The sequence below is a fragment of the Scyliorhinus torazame genome, chromosome 3, assembly GCF_047496885.1.
Source record: "Scyliorhinus torazame isolate Kashiwa2021f chromosome 3, sScyTor2.1, whole genome shotgun sequence".
Lineage (NCBI taxonomy): Eukaryota > Metazoa > Chordata > Chondrichthyes > Carcharhiniformes > Scyliorhinidae > Scyliorhinus > Scyliorhinus torazame.
In genome coordinates, this window is record NC_092709.1 from 335,165,680 (window position 1) to 335,189,881 (window position 24,202).

Consider the following 24,202-nt stretch of genomic DNA (forward strand, 5'->3'; position numbering starts at 1 on the left):
GTATAAGTGACCCATCTACGGAACGGAAAAAAGGTAGCAATGGGAAGAATTATATAGTTGGAGAAAGGGTGGAGGAGGTGGAGTTGAATAGAAGAACCGGGATCGTTTGGGGCAAAGGAGAGTTTGACAAATTTGCCACCTTGCTCTGCATTCAATAACCTGCTTGACCTTGCTCTGCATTCAAAGTGACAAAGGACAAAGTGGGGTGTTAATGGCACCATGAAGGGATGAAGAGTGCGAATAGTGGAACGTGTTAATCGGAGCAACTGGTCAGCAAGGGACAGGTGGCCATGCGGGGGAGGAGTGGGGTTCCCTGAAGTTTAGAAGAACGGGAGTCGGTCTTGTGAAAGTGCATAAAATCGTTAGAGGTCCTGACAGAGTAGATTTTGGAAGATTGTTTCCCATGACTGGAGAGTCTCGAGGTGGTGGAGATGGGGGAGCGGGGCACTGAGATTAGGTAAACTATCTTCACTCGGTGTTGTGAATCTTTGGAATTCTCCATTGCGGAAAGCCCTGGATGCTCAGTTGTGGCGTATATTCAAGACTGAGATTGATAGAATTTTGGGCAGTAAGGAAATCAGGGAATGGGGGGATTGGCAGGAAAGTAGAGTTCATGTCGCAATTTTATTGAATGCAGAGCAAGGTCAAGCAGGTGTATGGCTTGCTTCTATTCTTATCACCTTGTGCTCTCACAGTACCCCAGCTGCAACCTAGCTACAATCTTCTACAAGATCAACAGAAGCTCCTTGTTTTTTACTCCACACCCTGAGATTAAAAGCCAGAAGAGAAGATTCCATTTGTCTTATCTACTTGTACTGTTAATTTTAATAACGAGAGTCTATCTGCATAGCAAGGTCCCTATGTTCCTCTATTCCATTTTCACCCTTCTAATTGACAACAGCGTTGAAATGTGTTACCGAGGTCAGCGAGAATCAAAGTCTCAACATCACAATCCTTTTCCGATGATTGTAAAGGGAAATAAGTCATTGTACCCGGTGTACTGCAGCTGGTCATGGTGGCCGCTCACCAGCACCTTATCAAGGGCAGGTAGCAATGAACAATGAATGGCAGTCTTGTCAGCGACACCCGGATGCCGAGGATTAATGTTCGTTAAATGAGCTGTCACATTAGCCTGCATGGCTTTGCAAAACCATATACCGTAGAATCCTGCAGTGCAGAAGGAGGCCATTTGGCCAATCAAGCTTGCACCGACCCTTAGAAAGAGCACCCTAGCTAGGCCCACTCCCCCACCCTAACCCTATGACTGCATCTAACCTGTACATCTTTGCACACTTGGTGGCAATTTTGGCATGGCCAATCCGCCTCAGCTGCACATCTTTGGACTGTGGGAGGAAACCGGAGCACCCAGAGGAAAACTGTCGTGTTGGGTGTTCCGATACACGAACGAACCAACACGGTTGTAGATGGTACAACTCTGTTTTATTATTCCACACAATAACAACTGTTAACTGCTGGCTGTGGTTCGTACTTCACCAGTTAACCTGTGGACCCAGCCCTAGCACTATCTTAGAGAGGCACTCAGCACATGGTGCATGTCTGAGTGGCATGCTGTGAGCTCTGTGCTCTGAGCTATCTCCTGGTAGAATGAGCGGGAACTGTGGTGTTCCCTGTTTTATAGTGCGTGTGCTCTCACTGGTGATTGGCTGTGATGTTGTGTGTGTGTTGATTGGTCCGTCTACCTGTCTATCAGTGTGTGTGTGTGATTGCACCATGATATGTTAATATGGATATCATGACATCCCCCTTTTCACAAGGATATGTGCCCACATGGTAATAAATATTGGTGTACTGAGTGCTGCTGAGTATGTGTGCGCAATATTTACAACATGTACATGGGGCTAAACTATATACAGAGGAAGGTGTCAGGTGCAACAGAGCAACGAAGTTGTACCGCAAACAAAACAAGTGCAATCATCAAATATCGAAAGAGAACTCCTGGAACGACAAAAAGAGAAACACGTTAACATTATTGCTCAATAATTCAGTGAGTCCAATGTGCAAACAGGCTCATAGGTCCAGTCTAGTAGGTGGGCGACGAATTCAGGTTGACCGCCTCAAGGGTGGGTCAGGATCCACCAGCTGAGGAATGGGCCTGGCCACGGGCGAGAGAGGAATAGGCAGAGTGGCAGGAAGCTCCACGAAGTCGACATCAGGGACAACAGGAGGGCGTGGCACCAGTGCATCATCACGTAGCGAGCGTGGAAGCAGCCGAAGGGCCCGTCGATTGCGCCGGCGAATGGAGCCATCAGGCATGCGAACCAGGAACGAGCGGGGAGCCACGTGGCGGAGGTCCTTGGCGGTTGCCAACCAGCCACCCTCTGGTAGGTGTATGCAGACGTTGTCTCCAGGCGCCAGGACAGGAAGATCAGTTGCCCGAGTGTCATGTGCCACCTACTGCTGAGCATGCTGCTGTCGCATCCTTTGCAGTACTGGAGCATGGTCGGGTTTAGGAACATGAATGGACGGCACAGTGGTCCTGAGGGTGCGACCCATCAACAGCCGGGCTGGTGAGAGGCCTGTGGACAGTGGGGCCGAGCGATTAGCCAGCAGGGCTAAACAGAAGTCAGATCCGGCATCAGCAGCCTTGCAGAGGAGACGCTTCACGATATGGACGCCCTTTTCCGTCTTGCCATTCGACAGGGGATGCAGAGGGCTGGACGTCACGTGTGTGAAGCCGTATGAAGCGGCAAAAAACGACCATTCTTGGCTCGCAAAACAGGGCCCGTTGTCCGACATGACGGTAAGCGGAATGCCATGGCGAGCGAAGGTTTCTTGACATGCTCTGATTACAGCTGATGATGTCAAGTCGTGCAGGCGTATGACCTCCGCATAATTGGAAAAATAGTCAATTATGATGACGTAGTCCCTGCCGAGCGCATGAAAAAGGTCCACACCCACCTTTGCCCAGGGAGACGTTACCAATTCATGGGGCTGAAGTGTTTCAGGGGGTTGCGCCGGCTGGAACCTTTGGCAGGTGGGGCAGTTGAGCACCATGTTGGCGATGTCGTCGCTGATGCCCGGCCAGTACACAGCTTCTCGGGCCCTCCGCCTACACTTTTCAACCCCGAGATGGCCTTCGTGCAATTGTTCGAGGACAAGCCGGTGCATGCTGTGTGGGATCACAATCCGGTCCAACTTTAGGAGGACACCGTCAATGACGGCCAAGTCGTCCCGGACATCGTAGAATTGTGGGCACTGCCCCTTGAGCCACCCTTCCATCATGTGGCGCATCACACGTTTTAGAAGGGGGTCAGCCGCAGTCTCACGGAGAATGTGGGCCAGACTTAATCAGTAGCCGGCAGATTGGCCAAGGTGAAGGCTACTTGTGCATCGCCCTGACAAACGAACTCCCCCGATTCGGGCTGTGCTCACTGCTCTGGACGGGGCATCCGCGATGATGAGGTCCTTTCCCGGGTGCAGACAAGTTGGAAGTCGTACCTCCAGAGCTTGAGCAGAATGCGCTGGAGGCGAGGGGTCATCTCGTTGAGGTCCTTTTGTATGATGCCGACCAGGGGGCGATGGTCGGTCTCCATGGTGAACTGCGGAAGACCATACACATAGTCGTGGAATTTATCGATGCCTGTTGACAAAACCAGGCACTCCTTTTCAATCTGCGCATAGTGCTGTTCTGTGGGGGTCATGGCCCGCGAGGCATAGGCAACCGGGGCCCATGATGCAGTGTCGTCCCGTTGCAGGAGTACCGCCCCAATGCCGGACTGGCTGGCATCAGTCGAGACCTTTGTGTCTCGAGTAGTGTCGAAGAACGCCAATACCGGGGCTGTGGTGAGCTTGATCTTGAGCTCCTCCCATTCCTTCTGGTGTGTGGGCAGCCACTGGAACTCCGTAGTCTTCTTCACCAGGTGGCGAAGAGCCGTTGTGTGCAAGGCAAGGTTGGGAATAAACTGCCCCAGGAAGTTGACCATCCCGAGAAAGCGTAGCACTGCCTTCTTGTCTGCCGGCTGTGGCATGGCTGCGATGGCTGCCACTTTGCCGGCATCCGGACGCACCCCTGACCAGGATATGTGGTCCCCCAGAAACTTTAGCTCAGTTTGGCCAAAAGAACACTTGGCTCGGTTGAGGCGCAGGTCGTGATCTCCTATCCGTGCAAAGACACGCTGGAGACGACTGATGTGCTCCTGTGGTGTGGTGGACCAGATGATGACGCCGTCAACATAGACGCGCACCCCTTCGATGCCCTCCATCATCTATTCCATGATTCGATGAAACACCTCGGATGCCGAGATGATGCCAAACGGCATCCTATTGTAGCAGTATCTGCCAAAGGGAGTGTTGAAAGTGCACAGCTTCCTGCTGGATTGATCCAGCTGAATCTGCCGAAAACCAGTTGAGGCATCAAGCTTGGTAAAAATTTTAGCATGGGCCATTTCGCTCGTGATTTCTTCCCGTTTGGGTATGGGGTAGTGTTCCCTCATGATGTTATTGTTCAGGTCTTTCGGGTCGATGCAGATCCGGAGTTCGCCAGAGGGCTTTTTTACGCACACCATGGAGCTGACCCATGGCGCAGGCTCCGTGACCCGGGAAAGCACTCCTTGGTCCTGCAGATCCTGCAGCTGCTGCTTGAGGCGGTCCTTGAGTGGTGCTGGGACTCTACGAGGTGCGTGAATGACCGGGGTGGCGTCCGGTTTGAGCCGTATTCTATAAGTGTAGGGCAGTGTGCCCATGCCCTCGAAAACCTCCTGGTTGTGGGCGAGGAGCGAGTGGAGCTATGCCCTAACGTCTGCATCCAGGAAATCGGACGTGCCTTCTGGAGACAGAGTGTGTACCCGCTGAACGAGGTGGAGAATCTTGCACGCCTGTGCGCCTAGCAGAGAGTCCTTCGAGGATCCAACTATCTCAAAAGACAGTGTGGCTGTGTATGAATTGTGTGCAACCTCGAGCTGGCAGGACCCCATGGCCGGGATAACATAACCGTTATAATCGACCAACTGACAGTGGGATGGCCGAATCGGTGGTTTGACCTTCAAGGTGTAGAAGGCTGACCATGCAATGAGATTGGCGGAGGCACCAGTGTCTAAACGGAATGTGATTGGTGATCGGTTGACCGTTAGGGTGGCACACCATTCATCGCCCGGATGAACACTGTGCACTGGCATCGGCTGGTGGGTCCTACTTGGGGACATCCGATTTCTGTCTATTACCGCAACGCGGAAGAGTTCCCGGTCGTCGGTATCACCAGTCTGTACATCGACAGGGTATGACTCGGTGTATGGAAGCTGAATGGCCCACACGTCCCTGCGAGGCTGGCGGAATTGTAGAGCATTGGCAGGTTGAGCTGCTCGACAGCAGGCAGCGTAGTGGCCCATCCTGCCACAGCGGAGGCATTGTCGAGTTTTGGCTCGACATTGCCGCTTTAAGTGTGCGGATCCTCAGTTGCCGCTCGTCGTGACGTCATGGCGTTCGTTGCGCCACCGCGCATGTGTGGTGCAGTCCTGCGTAGAGCGCGCCTGCAAATCACGTCCCTCTGCGTCGACATCTCCTCTTTTGGCGTGTACAAGCGCTGGTGGCCTCGGAAAGCTTTCCAAATGGCCGCCCTCGTCCGGGCCGCGGGCCGGGAGGAACTCGATCGACTGGACCTGCTTGGCCTCGTAGGACCCCTGCCGTGCCGATTCGGCTGCCTGGAATTGGGAGTACCGGCTGGTCGCGTCTTCGTGGCGGACGAGGGTTTCAATGGCGATGACTAGGGTGAGGCGCTTTATTTTGAGGAGCTGCTGGCGTAGGGTGTCCGAGGTGACCTTAAAACTATCTGATCCCGAATCATGGAATCGGAGGTGGCCTCACAGCTGCAGGACTGCGCGAGGATACGGAGGTGTGTCAAAAAAGATTGAAAAGGCTCATCCTTACCCTGCAGGCGCTGCTGGAAGAGGTACCTCTCGAAGCTCTCATTCACTTCGACGCTGAAGTGTTGCTCAAATTTTAGAAGGACCGTCTTGTACTTCGTCTTGTCCTCGCCTTCCGCGAATGCCAGGGAGTTGTAGATGTGGATGGCGTGTTGCCCCGCCGTGGAGAGGAGGAGGGCGATCTTCCTGGTGTCCGATGCATTCTTCCTGTCTGTGGCTTCTAAGAAGAGCTGGAAGCGCTGTTTAAACAGCTTCTAGTTGATGCCGAGATTTCCAGCGATTTGGAGTGGCTGCAGCGGGCTGATGGTGTACATGGCGCAGGATGGCAAATCTCTGAAGAGGTGCAAGTAGGTCTCACAGTCGCTGGCGAGTTTCCAATCCTGGTATCATGTTGTGTTGGGTGTTCCGATACCCAATCCAATCCTGGTATCATGTCGTGTTGGGTGTTCTGATACACAAACGAACCAACACGGTTGTAGATGGTACAACTCTGTTTTATTATTCCACACAATAACAACTGTTAACTGCTGGCTGTGGTTCGTACTTCACCAGTTAACCTGTGGACCCAGCCCTAGCACTATCTTAGAGAGGCACTCAGCACATGGTGTATGTCTGAGTGGCACGCTGTGAGCTCTGTGCTCTGAGCTATCTCCTGGTAGAATGAGCGGGAACTGTGGTGTTCCCTGTTTTATAGTGCGTGTGCTCTCACTGGTGATTGGCTGTGATGTTGTGTGTGTGTTGATTGGTCCGTCTACCTGTCTATCAGTGTGTGTCTGTGATTGCACCATGATATGTTAATATGGATATCATGACAAAACCCACACGGGGAAGAAAGTACAAACTCATTACAGACAGTCGCCCAAGGCCGGAATCGAACCCAGGTCCCTGGCACTGTATTTTAAAACTAAAGAGATCGCTGAGCCCCTCAGTGCCGACAGAGAAAGAGAGGGAACAGGCAAAATAATACTCTTAAATGGAGAGGAATCTAATGAATGTAACTAGCTGGACGTCATTTTGCATTGCACTTCAGAATGTGCCAAAGCACATTGCTGCCAATGAAATGTATTTGAAGTGTAATCATTATTGAAATGCAAGAAACAGGACAGCCAATTGATGCACAGCAAGTTCCTGCAAACAACAATGTGTTCATGGCCAAATAATGAAGTGATGTTATTTGGAGAGATGAACATTGACCTGGATGCCAGGGAAAATTCTCCTGCTCTTTTTAAAATAATGCCACATAGTCTTGTGAGCCCAGCCAAGACACCAGATAGAATATTATTTTCATATCTCACCTGAAGTAGCACGCCTCAGACAGTGTAGCTCTTCCTCGGTACTTCACAGGAGGTGACAGTCTAGATCTCTGGAGTAGGATTTGAATCCACAAACTTCTGACCTTGGAAAGGGATGCAACCCAGTGAACCATAAATTGTGCAGGATTCAGTGGGTTGCATCTCTTCCTCAACCAGGAGAAAGCTGAGATCCTGTTCCTGAAGCTTGAGTTGAGTGTGATGGTGCAAGAAGATAGCAAAAGAGATAGGAGTGCAAATAGGATCTGAGGCAACTGTTGATCTTTTATAATAATCTTTATTAGTGTCACAAGTAGGCTTACAAAAACAGTGCAATGAAGTTACTGTGAAAAGCCCCGAGTCGTCACACTCCGGCGCCTGTTCGGGTACACTGAGGGAGAATTCAGAATGTCTTTCGGGACTTGTGGGAGGAAACCAGGGAGCACCAGGAGGAAACCCACGCAGACACGGGGAGGACGTGCAGACTCCACAAAGACAGTGACCCAAGCCGGAATCGAACCCGGGTCCAGGCACTGTGAAGCAACAGTGCTAACCACGGTAGCATTGTGGATAGCACAATTGCTTCACAGCTCCAGGGTCCCAGGTTCGATTCCCGGCTTGAGTCACTGTCTGTGCGGAGTCTGCACATCCTCCCCGTGTGTGCGTGGGTTTCCTCCGGGTGCTCCGGTTTCCTCCCACAGTCCAAAGATGTGCGGGTTAGGTGGATTGGCCATGCTAAATTGCCCTTAGTGTCCAAAATTGCCCTTCGTGTTGGGTAGGGTTACTGGGTTATGGGGATAGGGTGGAGGTGTGGACTTTGGGTAGGGTGCTCTTTCCAAGAGCCGAATGGCCTCCATCTGCACTGTAAATTCTATGATATCTATGATAACCACTGTGCTACTGTGCCGCCTCTGGTTAATCTGAAAATCTACCCAACACAGTCAAGTCAAGCTATCGAGCATTTAAAAGATGATGCAGGGATAAGACCACACTTCACCATCTCATGCTTTGTTTCAGGCTGTATGAGGGAAAAGAAAAGATGGAGTATGAAGTATCGGTGCAAAGACTTTTTGAAAAATTTAACGTCCTGATGCAGTCAAAACAGGAAGGCAACACTTTACTCATGCAGGTAAGTATCTCTCTGGTCTAAATAAGATCTAGGAGCTTCCCCTGACTTTGGCCCTTTGTTCTAAACTCACCAGTCAGAGAAAACAGCCTCTCAGCTCCTAACTAGATTCACCTTCTATGAATTTAATTTGCTTCAATGTAAGGTTGAAAACTAATCAAAGGAGTTGTAGAGGATTTGTCCATTTGCTGGATAAACGCATGAGTGAAAAAGCAATTGAAAGATATGCTAATAGAATTAGATGAAATAGGGTAGGGGGGGAGATTAGACCAGTTGGTCCGAATACTTGATTCTGTGCTGTGAAGTAAATCATTTAGCGGTTTAAATCTAAAGTAAGGTCTGATGTGCTACTGTTTATTGATGACAGTGGAGAGGCCAGGGACAATCCCGGTAGCTAAAATAATTGATGCAACAATCAATCTGTCAAAGGGGCATAGGGAGTTGGAGTTTGTCAGTCAGAGCATAGTTTGGGCTAAGAAGTATAGAGAAATAGCAAAACATTTCTCCGGATTTTTTCTCCCTGGTTTCCATCATGGTAAATCATGGTGCAGGAATGACGACTTCCGTGAACCAGGAAATCAGCAAGCTGCGCCACCCCACAGGAAAAGGGAGCACTCTTTATAATACGTGAATCTGGGTCTTGTGGTGTATTTAGGCCCCAGGCACGACTTTCACTTTCCAATGGGCAGCGAGCAACCCGAGGGCCGGGAATTGAAAGGGAACAAAGAGTTTTCCTGATAATGATATTCTCTGGACTTTAGAAGGCAAGCTGATGCAATTGTAACATCAAGGTTATGAAGAAGCTGGACAGAGTAGATGCAGAGAGGGTGTTTCCCCCCCACCCCACCCCCACCCCCTCCCCCCTCTCCCAAACATGGGGAATCCAAAAACATGGGACACAGTCTCAGGATAAGGCATTGATCATTTAGGGCCTTTTACAAATTGCTTATTGGGATGTGGGCGACCCTGGCTAGGCCAGTGTTAATTGCCAATCCCCAGTTGCCCTTGGGACGGTGGTGGGTAGGCCACCTTCTTGAATGCCTGCAGTCCATGCGGTGTAGGTACACCCACTGTGCTGCTCGGGAGCGAGTTCCAGGATTTTGGCCCGGCGACTGAGGTGAGGAGAAATTTCTTCACCTGAAGGATTGTTAGCCTTTGGCATCCGTCATCGCGGTGAATGTTCCACATCGAATATATTTAAGGCTGTGATCGACAGAATTCTGGATTCTCAGGGGGAAAAAGGGGCGGGAAAGTGGAGCCGAAGATCAGCCGTTGCTGCACAGAAAGGCAGGGGAGGCTCTTATCTCTTGTGTTTCTACATTCGTATGAAAAGCAGAAATATCGCAAACAATCAAAAAGAAGCAGGCTTTTCATGGCAGGTGTATGAACTAGGAAAAAAAGAGGAAAATACAAAAACAATATCAAGAAAGAAAACAGTAATGTTACATTGTGGTGAATGGGGCAATCAGGCTTCTTGCTGTACCAGAATTACTGAGAACTTAAGAAGGTTAACCGTTTGAAAAATAAAAGTATATTAATTGTAAAAAATATTTGATCTTACTAAACTTGAAGATATGAGTGGTTGAACAGTGCAGGAATCTGATGACTCAAGAATTAACCAGCTTCCCTCAATTGTTCTGTTTCAGGGAGCATCTCTCAAATATTTACCAACAGTCTTGCAGGACGTCGCATCGATATTCGACCCAAACTTGCTGAGGTAAGCCGCTCGGCAGCCATCAAGTCTGCCGTGACCAGAATTTCCCCTGATGCGTGCCAAGGCCATGGACCTGAACCTTGAATTGTCAACTCTGTTCTCGCGTGCCGGGCCTGCCGAGTATATCTCCCATTTTCCGCTTTTACCTGCTGCCGTTTGATTGGGTGGAGGCCTGATATGAACCAAGAAGTTCCCGGCGTTAGCTCCTCAGGCTGTGCTCGGTCATTGTAACTCAAGCAGGGCATCAATCAGAGTCCATGATTGGTGAAGGCAAGGTTTGAGTTGTTGACCTGTCAGAAAGTGCATTTTCATGGACACTGGGTGAGAAGAGGTCTGGGCTTGGGTTTGACGACGAACGACCCAAATTTGAGATTTACGAGCAATTTTAACCTCAACCACCTGTTGGAATGGGGTGTTCCCCCCACTTCCCAAATTTACTATCCAGTTGAAACCTTATGTACGCTCCGCCATGAACAATGGTGACAAGCAAAAGAACCAAAGGAAAGATGAGGAAGCTTTTTTTTACAAAGCGAGTTGGCACAATTTGGAATACACAGGCTGGAAAAGTGGTGAAAGCAGATTCAATAGTAGCCTTCAAATGGGAATACTGGAAGTCGATCAAGGGGGAAGGAATAGAGGAGTGGGATTCACTGTATGGCCCTTTCAAAGAGCCAGCGTCGGCGGAATTAGATCTTTGAGTCAGTGGCCGTAGTTTTCCAGGCTCCTGCCAGGCAGCAGGTTTTCCCCCCGGCAGAGGCGGGCTCATCATTGGCCACCATCGGGGTCTTCCCGACCCGCCAAAGTTGGTGGCAATTTGCATACCCACCCATCCCGCTGCTGGGGACCGGAAGATCCCGTCGGCAGGAAGGGCAGTAAAATTCTGCCCGATGGTTCGGTGAGACCAGGCATTGTAGACGGAGCCATGTTAGAGGAAAGTCTTTTAAGGCTTAGGTGGTACTGGTGCACATTGACCTCAGATTAAAAGCTGACTTTTGGCTATCTGATGGTGCCTGTTGCTGCTTATCTACATATTAAACATCCCTTTCCCTCAGATTATTTTTAAAAAAATAATGTGTTGATGGGATATGAGGGTTGCTGGCAAGGCCAGTATTCTTGCCCATCCCTAATTACCCTTGAGAAGGTGCCTCTCCTTCTTGAACTGCTGCAGTCCATGTGGTGTAGGTATGCTCACAGTGCTGTTAGGGAAAGTGTTCCAGGATTTTGACCCAGCGACAGTGAAAGAAAAGCGGTATATTTCCAATTTAGGACGGTGAGTGACTTGGAGGGGAACTCGCAAGTGGTGATATCCCCATGTATTTGCTGCTCTTCACCTTCTCGATGGTGGAATCCGTTGGTTTGGAAGTTCCTGCCAAATGCAGCTGGGCGAGTTGCTGCAGTGCACCATGTTGCTGCAGGCGCGCGTGGACTGCTTCAATACCTGCGGAGTACTTTCTCTCCTCCAGCCCTGAAGCTAGGCCCGTATATAAGAAAAACCTTAAATTCAAGGGCCAAGCGAAGAAAGACAGGAAAATTTGGCAGAATGCCCGATTTTGGGAGACATGAGGGTGTGTGGGGTTGGGGCGATGGGGGGAGGATTTGTGGTGAGGGGCATGTGAGAGGAGGGTTGCAGTTGTGGCCTGTTTCGTCCTCTCATCAAACATCGAACTTCCAGACACAGGGAGCAAGGGCAAAGGGGCAACAATCAGGAGCTTGGATTCGGCCCTCTATTGCCAGGGATCATTGAGACCCTAAAAATGACACCACAACTACTTCTGCTCAGGTCATACTATCACTGTGGTTAGAGGAGAGACAAGTTGTCTGTTCACGAGATGATTGGTGTTTATACTATCCCTGTGCACACCACAGATGCTGAACAAATGAACCATCAGTAACATTCACAGCTTGTCTTACTGTTAAGTATTAACTCTGCTTCTGCAATAGGTTTACAGTTTATAGCAGTTGGCACAGAGTTGCATGCCAGCCAAGTGACAGCAATAACAACTTGCATCTAAAGTAGTAATATGTCTCGAGGCGCTTCACATTGTAAAAGAAAGCTTGATGCTGAGTCAGATAAGGACATTTTAGCACAGATGATCAAAAGCAAAATCAAAAAGGTTGATTTTAAGAGCGTCCTAAAGCAGGAGAGGGGTGCGGAGGCAAAGAGGTTTCGGGAAAAAGATTCTTCCAGGCAACATTTGGGGAGGCAGTGTCCTAGTGGTATTGTTGCTGGAATAGTAATTGAGAGACCCAGGGAAATGCCCTGAGGGGCGGGTTCGAATCCCACCACAGCAGATGGTGAAATTTGAATTCGATAAAAAAATCTGGAATCAAATGTCTAATGAAGACCATGATTGTTGTTAAAACCCATCTGGTTCACTAATGTCCTTTAGAGAAGGAAATCTGCTCTCCTTGCCTGGTGTGGCCTACATGTGACTCCAGACCCACTGCAAAGTGGTTGACTCTTAAATGCCCACGGCAATGGGCAATAAATGCTGGCACAGCCAGCGACGGCCACATCCCATGAATGAATAAAAATAAATGAAGGCAAGGCCACCAAAAGTGAATTTATAAGATTGGGGATGTGCAAGGGGCTCGAACTGAGGATCGCAGAGATCTTGGGGGATTGGAGGTGATGACAGAGATAGGGAAGGGAGAGTTTATGGATGGATTTGAGGAGAAGAATGCTGACCTGGCAACTGGAGGTGGAAGAGCCACTATTCAGATCAGTGCAATCTGCTGAGTAACAGGAGGTATTGATCTTTGATGTTAATTCTTGGACTGCTTAAATTGTGGGATGCCAGTCCTTGTGGATGGAGCACTTTCCATTCCAATGTCCTCACATTGATGTCGAGGACTCCTACTTCAGGTCTAGCATGTCTTACCTGGAAATATATTGTTCTCTTGTTCACCCTAGATTTGGGGTAAGTATTCCGATACTACTATCATGAAATTTTCCATAAAATGGCACACTCGCAGATCATGACAGAATGTTCTTTAAAGTTAATGGTGGATTGGAGTTTGGTTGACTCTCAACTGCCCTCTCAAGGGCAATTAGGGATGGGCAATAAATGTTGGCCCACGTCCCATGAACGATTTTTAAAAAAAGATGGGGTGATTATAATTGGCTGCGTACTGGGTCAGATGGCAATGGTGCCTGGTATTTGTGATAACTGCACGTGAGCACAGATGAGGGGTAAGCAGAGGAGTCTGAGTGGAGATGAAGAAGTGTGCGGGAGTACGAGTGGTGCAGCCCAGTGAGGTAGTAGCAAGTGGTGTCCAAGTGGCATAGCCAGAGGTGTGTGAGTGGGAGAGTGGTGAGAGAAGACCAAAAGCATTTTCCCTGGCAGCACGGAGAGGGTCATTCATTTTCTCCCTGAGCAACACCACCTCCTCTTTTGAAGAGTACTGGCACAGATCGGCGCGGCCAACGACTCCCATGTGGGGTCGGCCACCTTACTGGAGGATCTCTTGCCCACCAAAAGGTTGCCTGCCTCTCCTCCACAGCATCCAACATCTTGTCAGGGCACTCTCCATGAACCTGGCTTTCACTCTGCCATCCTCTTTGCCAGCTGTGCGCAGTGCTGTGGGGCTGTTTAAATGTAGTGCCCCCTTGATTGAACTGCTCAGATGATCCCGGGGTGGGTGAATCAGATAACAGTGTCAAAGGCAAAGCGTTATTCGTGTGATTTTTTTAAGTGTCTAACCACTTCGGTCTAGATCGCGCCAATGGTGCCGATGGGATTCGTTCCGGTTTTTGCAGCAAAAATGACACTTAGCCAGATTTTGGGAAGGTTCCAGCCCTTGTTCCCAAACCTCTCCATGACTGAGGAATTTCCTCCTCCCATGCCTCGATCTGGTGTGGACTGATTAATAGAACTTGTTGCGATGATCACTTCATCAGCTGCATTTCTATCGTATCATTCAATGACCTGACGGCAAACGACAAAATAGATGGACCTCAAGATTTGTTAGAGGAGAAAAAGACTTGGGACAGAATTCCACACCCGCGGTCGTGCGGTAGGTTTGGTGGCAGGGAGGAGCGGAGAATCTAACGGGAGCCAAATGTTTAGCAGCTCCTCAGTATCAAATTGTTTCTAGCATCAAATTGCGTCTAATTCTCCCAATGGCGTGTCAATGGCGGATTGGTTTTCCCAATCCGCTGTGGGGGGGGGGGGGTAATGAACGCCATTTGCATCTCACGAATGCTAATTAAAACAGGTGCACTGGCACCTCGTCAGGCCTTTCAATCGTGCATCAGGTCAGCGTGAAATTAAGTTGGTCGAAAACCTGATTGCAAATGAATGGCATGCACAAGGCGTTCCTCAGATCACAAGAGACTTTGGGGTAAGTGTAACACTGTCATAGCGCTGCGCTGCTCCTGATGCACTATAAGAAGTCTTACAACACCAGGTTAAAGTCCAACAGGTTTGTTTCAAATCACTAGCTTTCGGAGCACTGCTCCTTCCTCAGGTGAATGAAAAGGTGGGTTCCAGAAACATAAATATGGACAAAGTCAAAGATGCAAGACGATGCTTTGAATGCTATGGTAATTAAGTCTACAGGTACAAATGGAGCAACTGGAGAGAGGGACAATCACAGGTTCAAGAGGTGTGAATTGTCTCAAACCAGGACAGTTGGTAAGATTTTGCAAGCTCAGGCCAGATGGTGGGGGTTGAATGTAATGAGACATGTATCCAAGGTCCCGGTTGAGGCCGTACTCATGTGTGCGGAACTTGGCTATATGTTTCTGCCCGGCGATTCTGTGTTTTCGCGGGACCTGAAGGCCGCCTTGGAGAACGCTTACCCGGAGATCAGAGGTTAAATGCCCTTGACCGCTGAAGTGTTCCCCGACTGGAAGGGAACATTCCTGCCTGGCGATTGTCGCGCGATGTCCATTCATCCGTTGACGCAGCCAATGTACCACACTTCGTGACATCCTTTCCTGCAGCGTATGAGGTAGACAACGTTGGCTGAGTCGCACGAGTATGTACCGCATACCTGGTGGGTGGTGTTCTTACGTGTAATGGTGGTACCCATGTCGATGATCTGGCACGCCTTGCAAAAATTGCCATGGCAGGGTTGTGTGGAGTCGTGGTCGCTGTTCTGAAGGCAGGGTAGTTTGCTGCAAACAATGGTTTGTATGAGGTTGCGCGGTTGTTTGAAGGCAAGTAGTGGGGGTGTGGGGATGACCTTTGCAAGATGTTCGTCTTCATCGATGACGTGTTGAAGGCTGCGAAGAAAGCGTTGTAGTTTCTCCACTCCGGGTAAGTACTGGACGTCGAAGGGTACTCTGTCGGTTGTGTCCCGTGTTTGACTTCTGAGGAGGTCGATGCGGTTTTTTGCTGTGGCGCGTTGAAACTGTCAATCGACAGTTCCTGATGCATTGTATCGCCCTCTGCTGGGGCAGACTGGTTCCTGCCCTCCATTTCCATGCTGAGCTGGTCGTCACGGACAGCATCGTACTGCTGGACCCACGGACCCTCCTGTGTCACCAGCATGGATCAATATGGCATCTGAACTTGGGAAGTACAGGGTTCTCCCTCCTCCATGGTGCCACGTACCAGTGTCTACCTGGACAGGACTGTGCTGTGCGACTCCTGCAGCCACCGCAACAAAGGTCTAAAGTTCGACCAGGGGAGGAGTGCGAGGAGGGTTGGCCTGTTGAAAACAAGGTGTGGGGTGTGGGGGGGGGGGGGGGGGGGGAGAGGGGGGGGATGTGGCAGGAAAGCTGTGCAAGTAAATAGATGAAAAAAATGAGCACTAGATGGAAAGCCAAGGAAGGGAAGCTAGATCCTGTAAAGGCTGTGTGAGAAGTTCACAGACAAGAGGGTCAAAGGGATACCACATTGTTTACTGGCAGGGGATGTACAAAGACTCCGGATGCGGTGAGCCCACGTCCAAGTGAGGCAAGGGCCAACTGGTGACGGGTGGATGAATCATTTGCCGGCCCACTAAGTGGTTCGGAGGGGACTCCCCTGCGCATAATCAATGAGGTTCTGAGCGCAGGATCTGGCGTGGGACGCTGCCGCTGTGGTCAGCGGGAAAGGTGCCACCACCGTTGCCCACCACCGCGTTTGGTCTCAAAATGGTGGAACTCCAGCCTTTGCTCCAAACCGCACCAGGCTCCAGCTCACAGAAGTACACTTCACAATTTCTCGGCTGATTCGGTGCCAAGTCATGCACAGTTTTAGGGAGTTCTGCGCTCATAACTCAATGTCGTTGATTAATTAATTTTTGCCGGAAAGCCTCACAGGTCAGAGGCGTCCCTTTCCTCCGCCGAGCTGGACTCGAACCCAGCTGAACTTTGTGTTGTAATGTGTCAACCTTCCGAAATTAATATTTTTCCCATTATATTTTTCACTGCCGTGCCTATCTCTGTGCCTCATCAATTATGCAGGTCCTGGCCCTGGGTTCGCCTCCCTTTGATTAGATAGCTTCCACAGGTCGGTTCCAACCCTTTCAATTAACACCACTGAACCCTGACATTTTCTTTTCAAGTATATATTTTATTTAACATCGATTTTTGTTTTCCTTTTACCTGTTGCTTATGTTGTTGGACTGATAATCCAGAGTTCAAATCCAACCATAGCATCTTGAACGCTTAAAACTGATGTCCAGAAATTAATAAACTTGCAATCAGGAAAGGGGAGCATGAAGCTGTTGGATTTTTTGTAAAAGCTCTAATGTCCTTCAGGGAGGGGGTTTGACAACACCTTCTAAGCCCTTGACCTCTGTCACCTAGAAAGCAGCAGACACATGGGAACATTGTCACGTGGAAGATTTCTCCTCCCCCCCCCCCCCCATGTCACTCACCATCCTGACTTGGAAATATTTCCTTCCCTGTCGCTGCTCAAACTCTGAGGAGTTTCCCGCTAACAGCACAGGGGGTGCACCTACACCACATGGACTGCTGCGGTTCAAGAATGCAGCTCACCATCACCTTCTCAAGTGTAAATAGGGATGGGCAATAAGCACTGGCCTAGCCAGCCGTGCCCAAATCCCATGAGTGAATTAAGAATCCTGTCACCCTTCCCAGGGCTGAGCCTATATTTGGTTCCACTGCTGTGCCAAAGGGTTGGCCCTGAGCTGTCCCCCTGAAGTGGCCTCACAAATCGCCGAGTCATGTCAGACAAACTGCCACATGACCTAGTGACAACTCTGAAGGGAAAGAGATGATAATGATAATCGCTTATTGTCGCAAGTAGCTTCAATGAAGTTACTGTGAAAAGCCACATTCCGGGGCCTGCTCGGGGAGGCTGGAACGGGAATTGAACCCATGCTGCTGGTCTTGTCCTGCATTACAAGCCAGCTGTCTTAGTCCACTGTGCTAAACCAGCCCCAGATCGAATGGCCAATGCATCTTGTAAGTGAATCAAAAATATACATCCTGCCTGTTTCTTTTATAGGGAATAATTAAACAGCCTTTGTCTTAAAAGGGCTTAATTCTGTAAATTCTACCCCTTAGAATTTATGCTCCCCCACTGAACACATGGGAATATAATTCACAAAGATATAAAGATTGAAACATCAGAGCTGCAGTGCTGTGCGTGTTCTGTTGAAAGCAAAAGTGAAACTAGAACTGAACCATATGGCACACTTTCTTTTTATTGATGTTCCGCTGCAATCCGTTTATGGCACAATATAACATTGAGTCAGGCTGCTGCCACAGTAAATACTTTAAATGACAACCGAGGCAGTGTTTTTACAAAGCTGAATGATTTTGTTAGAGGTTTGGGGGCTTTCAACAATTCCCAATAATGTTTTGGATTTTGCATGCAGTGTACATGCTAATAAAACCTTTGATTCATTTAAAGCGTTGACACTGTGGCAGTACTGAATCTGAATATTGTTGAGAAAGTGACATGCTGTCGAAGATTTTTATCATCAGGACAGATGCAAGAATGCCAAATTTCAAAGGGAGAAACAATTTATACCACATGAATAAACAGTCCTACAACACCAGGTTAAAGTCCAACAGCTTATTTGGAATCACGAGCTTTCGGAGAGCAGCTAGTGATTCCAAATAAGCCTGTTGGACTTTAACCTGGTACTGTGCCCACCCCAGTCCAATGGCGGTGTTGCCACATCATGTATACCACATGGGAAATGGGTGCTGATTGATTGGCAAATTGACTCTGATTGGTCAAGACGTAGCTATGGTGAATGCACCAGGGAGCCACTGACCCTGCTCTATTGTTTAATTTAAAAAAGGCAGAAAACCTGGACATGTCCCTTTTGCCTGCAGAAGATGGGTCCTGGTAAATAATATATGTAGCTTCTAGCAAGCATAAATGAGCCACATTGCGAGCCTGATGAATAATCTGAAATTGGTTGTTAGTGTAATCCTTAACACACTCGGGATTGTTCAGCAAGTGCCACCCAATTTTAGAATTGTACCAAATATTCGTCATTGTGTTCTGAGTTTTCCAAGGCTGGTTGAGTATGGTCAGTAGTCTGCCTCTTGCGACCAGCCAAAGGGAGGTGCTCCCTGATACGATCCACCTCCGCCAGTTAGCCCGATGTATGGCCTACATTCCTGGTATTGCACCAGCACTGGGACTAGGACAGGGTTGCCTGGGGGAGGGGGCCGGGCGTGGAATTATTTAAATCTAACTCATCAGGCACAGATCTGATAGGATTAATCAGGTCAACAAATGCATTTCCCATCAGTTGGCATCCATGGCAGGTCATGTTTAAAATTTTGTGAAGTAAAGATATTAAGGGACATGGGCCACAGGCAGGTAAATGCAGTTAGGTCACAGATCAGCCATGATCTTATTAAATGGCGGGACAGGCTCGAGGGGCTGAATGGCCTACTGTTCCTATGTTCCTTTGCATGGTGAGCCTGTCCCTCCATTTAATATCTTTGCTTAATAAAAATCTATCTACCTCAGATTTGAAATTAACAACTGTTCTAGCTTCAGCTGCTGTTTGTGGGAGAGAATTATAAAAACCTCTACCACCCTTTGTGTGGAGAGGTTCTTCCTAACATCCATCCTGAACGGTCTAGCCCTAATTGTTAGACTACGCCCCTAGTTTTAGAATCTCCAACCGGTGGAAATAATTTATCTTTATCTACTCTGTCTTTCCTGTTAATATCTTAAATACTTCGCTCAGGTTACCCCCTATTGTGATCACCGTTTTGTGGGCACTGTTGCTTAACAGCGCCAGTGTCCCAGGTTCGATTCCCGGCTTGGGTGACTGTCTGTGCGGAGTCTGCACGTCCCCCCCGTATCTGCGTGGGTTTCCTCCGGGTGCTCCGGTTTCCTCCCACAATGCTCGAAAAACGTGCTGATAGGTAATTTGGACATTCTGAATTCTCCCTCTGTGTACCCGAACAGGTGCTGGAATGTGGCGACTAGGGGATTTTCACTGTAACTTCATTGCAGTGTTAATGTAAGCCTACTTGTGACACTAGTAAAGATTATTAACCTTCTAAATTCCAGCGAAAACAGGCCTAATTTGTGTAATCTCTCCTTATGGTTTAACCCCTTTAGTCCAGGTATAATTTTCGTAAACCTATGGTGCACTGCCTCCAAGGCAAAATATCCTTCTTACAGGCAGTAGCACAGGGAAACCTTAGCTTGTTTGCTTGCAGACTTCCAGGAGAGGGGGAAAGGGGAGGGAGTGCCTGACATTGGGGTGGCAGTGCCCGACTGAGACCCAACACTCTTCCCTTGTTGTTGACCTCCATCCCCATCTCTTCCTCACAACGCCTCTCATGCCATGACTCGCTTCCCTCGCCTAGGCCTCGGGTTGTTGTCATACTGGCAACAGCCGCAGTGGCTGCTGCCATTCAATAGAGTTACCAGTCTCTAATTGGCTGGCAGCTCATAGTAGGCAGCCCCCCATCCCCACCCCCGCTGAGACCCCCCGTCACCTTCACGAGATAGAACATAGAACATTACAGTGCAGTACAGGCCCTTCGGCCCTCGATGTTGCGCCGGCCTGTGAAACCACTCTAAAGCTCATCTACACTATTCCCTTATCGTCCATATGTCTATCCAATGACCATTTGAATGCCCTTAGTGTTGGCAAGTCCACTACTGTTGCAGGCAGGGCATTCCACGCCCTTGCTATTCTCTGAGTAAAGAACCTACCTTTGGCATCTGTCTTATATCTATCTCCCCTCAATTTAAAGCTATGTCCCCTCGTGCTAGACATCACCATTCGAGGAAAAAGGCTCTCACTGTCCACCCTATCCAATCCTCTGATCATCTTGTATGCCTCAATTAAGTCACCTCTTATCCTTCTTCTCTCTAACGAAAACAGCCTCAAATCCCTTAGCCTTTCCTCATAAGATCTTCCCTCCATACCAGGCAACATACTGATAAATCTCCTCTGCACCCTTTCCAATGCTTCCACATCCTTCCTATAATGCAGCAACCAGAATTGCATGCAATACTCCAAATGCGGCCGCACCAGAGTTTTGGACAGCTGCAACATGACCTCATGGCTCCAAAACTCAATCCCTCTACCAATAAAAGCTAAGTAAGAAGTCTTACAACACCAGGTTAAAGTCCAACAGGTTTGTTTCGATGTCACTAGCTTTCGGAGCACTGCTCCTTCCTCAGGTGAATGAAGAGAAACATATATATAGACAGATTCAAAGATGCCAGACAATGCTTGGAATGCGAGCATTAGCGGGTGATTAAATCTTTACAGATCCAGAGATGGGGTAACCCCAGGTTAAAGAGGTGTGAATTGTGTCAAGCCAGGACAGTTGGTAGGATTTTGCAGACCAGATGGTGGGGGATGAATGTAATGCGACATGAATCCCAGGTCCCGGTTGAGGCCGCACTCACAGTAAAAGCTAACACACTGTACGCCTTCTTCACAACCCTCTCAACCTGGGTGGCAACTTTCAGGGATCTATGTACATGGACACGAAAATCTCTCTGCTCATCCACACTGCCAAGAATCTTACCATTAGCCCAGTACTTTGTCTTCTTGTTATTCCTTCCAAAATGAATCACCTCACACTTTTCTGCATTAAACTCCATTTGCCACCTCTCAGCCCAGCGCTGCAGCTTATCTATGTCCCTCTGTAACTTGTAACATCCTTCCGCACTGTCCACAACTCCACCGACTTTAGTGTCATCTGCAAATTTACTCACCCATCCTTCTACGCCCTCCTCCAGGTCATTTATAAAAATGACAAACAGCAGTGCCCCCAAAACAGATCCTTGTGGTACACCACAAGGAACTGGACTCCAGTCTGAACATTTTCCATCAACCACCACCCTTTGTCTTCTTCCAGCTAGCCAATTTCTGATCCAAACTGCTAAATCACCCTGAATCCCATGCCTCATATTTTCTGCAGTAGCCTACCGTGGGGAACCTTATCAAACGCTTTACTGAAATCCATATACACCACATCAACTGCTTTACCCTCATCCACCTGTTTGGTCACCTTCTCAAAGAACTCAATGAGGTTTGTGAGGCATGCCCTACCCTTCACAAAACCGTGTTGACTATCTCTAATCAAATTATTCCTTTCCAGATGATTATACATCCTGTCTCTTATGAACCTTTCCAATATTTTGCCCACAACAGAAGTAAGGCTCACTGGTCTATAGTTACCGGGGTTGTCTCTACTCCCCTTCTTGAACAAGGGGACAACATTTGCTATCCTCCAGTCTTCTGGCACTATTCCTGTAGACAAAGATGACTTAAAGATCAAAGCCAAAGGCTCAGCAATCTCCTCCCTAGCTTCCCAGAGAGTCCCAGGATAAATCCCATCCGGCCCAGGGGACTTATCTATTTTCACACTTTCCAGAATTACTAACACCTCCTCCTTATGAACTGCAAGCCCTTCTAGTCTAGTAGCCTGAATCTCAGTATTCTCCTCAACAACATTGTCTTTTTCCTGTGTGAATACTGATGAAAAATATTCATTTAGCACCTCTCCTATCTCCTCGGACTCCAAGCACAACTTCCCACTACTGTCCTTGACTGGCCCTACTCTTACCCTAGTCATTTGTTTATTCCTGATATATCTATAGAAAGCTTTAGGGTTATCCTTGATCCTACCTGCCAAAGACTTCTCATGTCCCCTCCTGGCTCTTCCGCCCTATGTCACTCTGTAACATTTGGGAGTGTTTGATGTTTACAATTGAGTTCCACCTGAACTAGAATTGGCAAGAGCTTTTGGCTCGCTGTGTAACAGGATTGTAAGGGGAACATCTATCCATTTTGTTATCCATTATCAGCATCAAAAACTCACGTGTCAAATCAGCAGTCCCATTAGTACACCTTCGCTGCAGATTCAGATTAGCATCACTCCTTCCCATTACACCAAGTGTGCATTTTTACACTGCCCAAGGCCGTTCTCTCTGAACAAGATGAGCAATTTGTGCCAAATTAGAAGCTCTTATATTCTGATGAATTAGACCCATGATGAACTGGTTTGAGACTATCGAGACTAATTTCTGATTGGACCCTTCAAGCCTGTAAATAGAGAGAGAGAGAGAGTGGAGAGGGAGAACGCTTCATCTCATCAATCCCCATTGGACCACCCACCACCTTCTCAAGGAAATTAAAGACGGATTTTTTTCATTAATTCATGGGATATGAGCATCATTGACAAGGCCACCATTTATTGTCCAACCCTAATTGCCTTTTAGAAGATGGTGGTGAGCCATTTTCTTGAACCACTGCAGATATTTGGCGTGGGTACACCAATTCTGTCTAGCAAGGGATCTCCAGGATTTTTACCCAGCAACAGGAGCAGTGATATGGTTCCAAGCCAGGATGCTGTATGACATGGAGGGGAACTTGCACACGATAGTGGTGTTCCATCGCACATGCTACCCTTGTCCTTCCAGTTGGTATAGGTTGCAAGTTTGGAATGTGCTGTTGAAGGGGTTTTGTGAGTTACATCAATGCATGTTGTCCACACTGCAGCCACTGTGTAGTGGTGGTGGAGGGAATCAACTTAAGCTGGTGGATGGAGTGCTGAAAACTTGTGTGGCTTTGTTTTGGATAGTGTCAAGCCTCATGAGGCTATTGCCTCATCCAGACAAATGGAAAATATGCCATAACACTCTCAACTTGTGCCTTGTAGATGGTGGATAGGCTTTGGGGAGTCAGGAGGTGATGCTAATATCATTGAATATCAAGGGAAGGTGGTTGGGTTCTCCCTTTTTGGGAAATGCCGTTGCCTGGCAGTTGTCTGGTTTGAACGTTGCTTGCCACTTATCAGCCCAAGCCCGAAAATTGCCCAGATTCTCCTGCTTATGGGCATGGAATGCTTCAGTATCTATGGAGTTATGAATGGTACTGAACACTCAAATCATCAGCAAATACCCCCATTTCTGCTCTAATGATGGAGGAAAGATCATTGATGAAGTAGCTGAGATAGCTCGGCCTGGAACACGTCCCTGAGGAACTCCTGCAGTGATGTCCTAGGGCTTCCAACAACCATAACTACTTTCCTTTGCAACCAATAGCGAGGTTTCTTTATGTTTCCCATTGACTGCCATTTTACAAGAGCTCCTGGATGCTACTTGATTATTGCCCATCCCAAATTGCCCTTGAACTGAGTGGCTTCCTCGGCTATTTCAGAGGACAGTTAACAGACAACCACATTGCTGTGGGTCTGGAGTCACATATAGGTCTGACCAGTTAAGGACGGCAGATTTCTTTCTCGACAGTGTCTCAAGAGACACTGCGTTGGCATCACTGGGTCATTGATGATTTGGCGGCATCTAGCCCTCTCTTTGTGGTGTCATCTCATGTCTTGCCAGCTGCTGTGTCTCTTCTCTTCGCCTCTTTTCACTCCCTCCTCCACTGCTGTCCACCAGTTGTGGCAATCACTGGCAGCTTGCCCCCAATGCTTGTGATTCATGTCACAGGATTTCACACTTGTAGGCATCTTTGAAGCGAAAGGATGAGCGGCGAGTGGGTCTGGTGCCAGTGGCGAGCTCGCTGTGCAATGGGGATCATGCCAACCTCCATGTGGCTCACATGCCCAAGCCATCTCAAGCACCGCTGACTCAGTATGGCGTCTCTGCTGGAGATGTTAGCTACCTCGAGGACTTCTATGGTGGAGATCGGTCCTGTCTCCTGCTGCGGAGGATTTTCCAGAGGCAGCAAAGAAGAAATACGTTGAAGTGCCATTCTTGGCTGGCACACATTATCCAGCCCTTACCGTCATAAAGCAGGATACTGAGGACGCCAGCATTTAAACTTT

General features: G+C 48.6%; 1 protein-coding gene across 1 annotated transcript in view; it reads left to right on the forward strand.

The window, feature by feature from the left end:
* LOC140409300 (dedicator of cytokinesis protein 2-like) overlaps window positions 1-24,202 on the forward strand; it is a 1,572,852-nt gene that overhangs the window by 493,633 nt on the left and 1,055,017 nt on the right. The window contains exons 23-24 of the mRNA XM_072497681.1: window positions 8,186-8,297; window positions 9,941-10,011. Coding sequence (XP_072353782.1) covers window positions 8,186-8,297; window positions 9,941-10,011 — 183 coding nt within the window. The remainder of the gene's footprint in view (window positions 1-8,185; window positions 8,298-9,940; window positions 10,012-24,202) is intronic.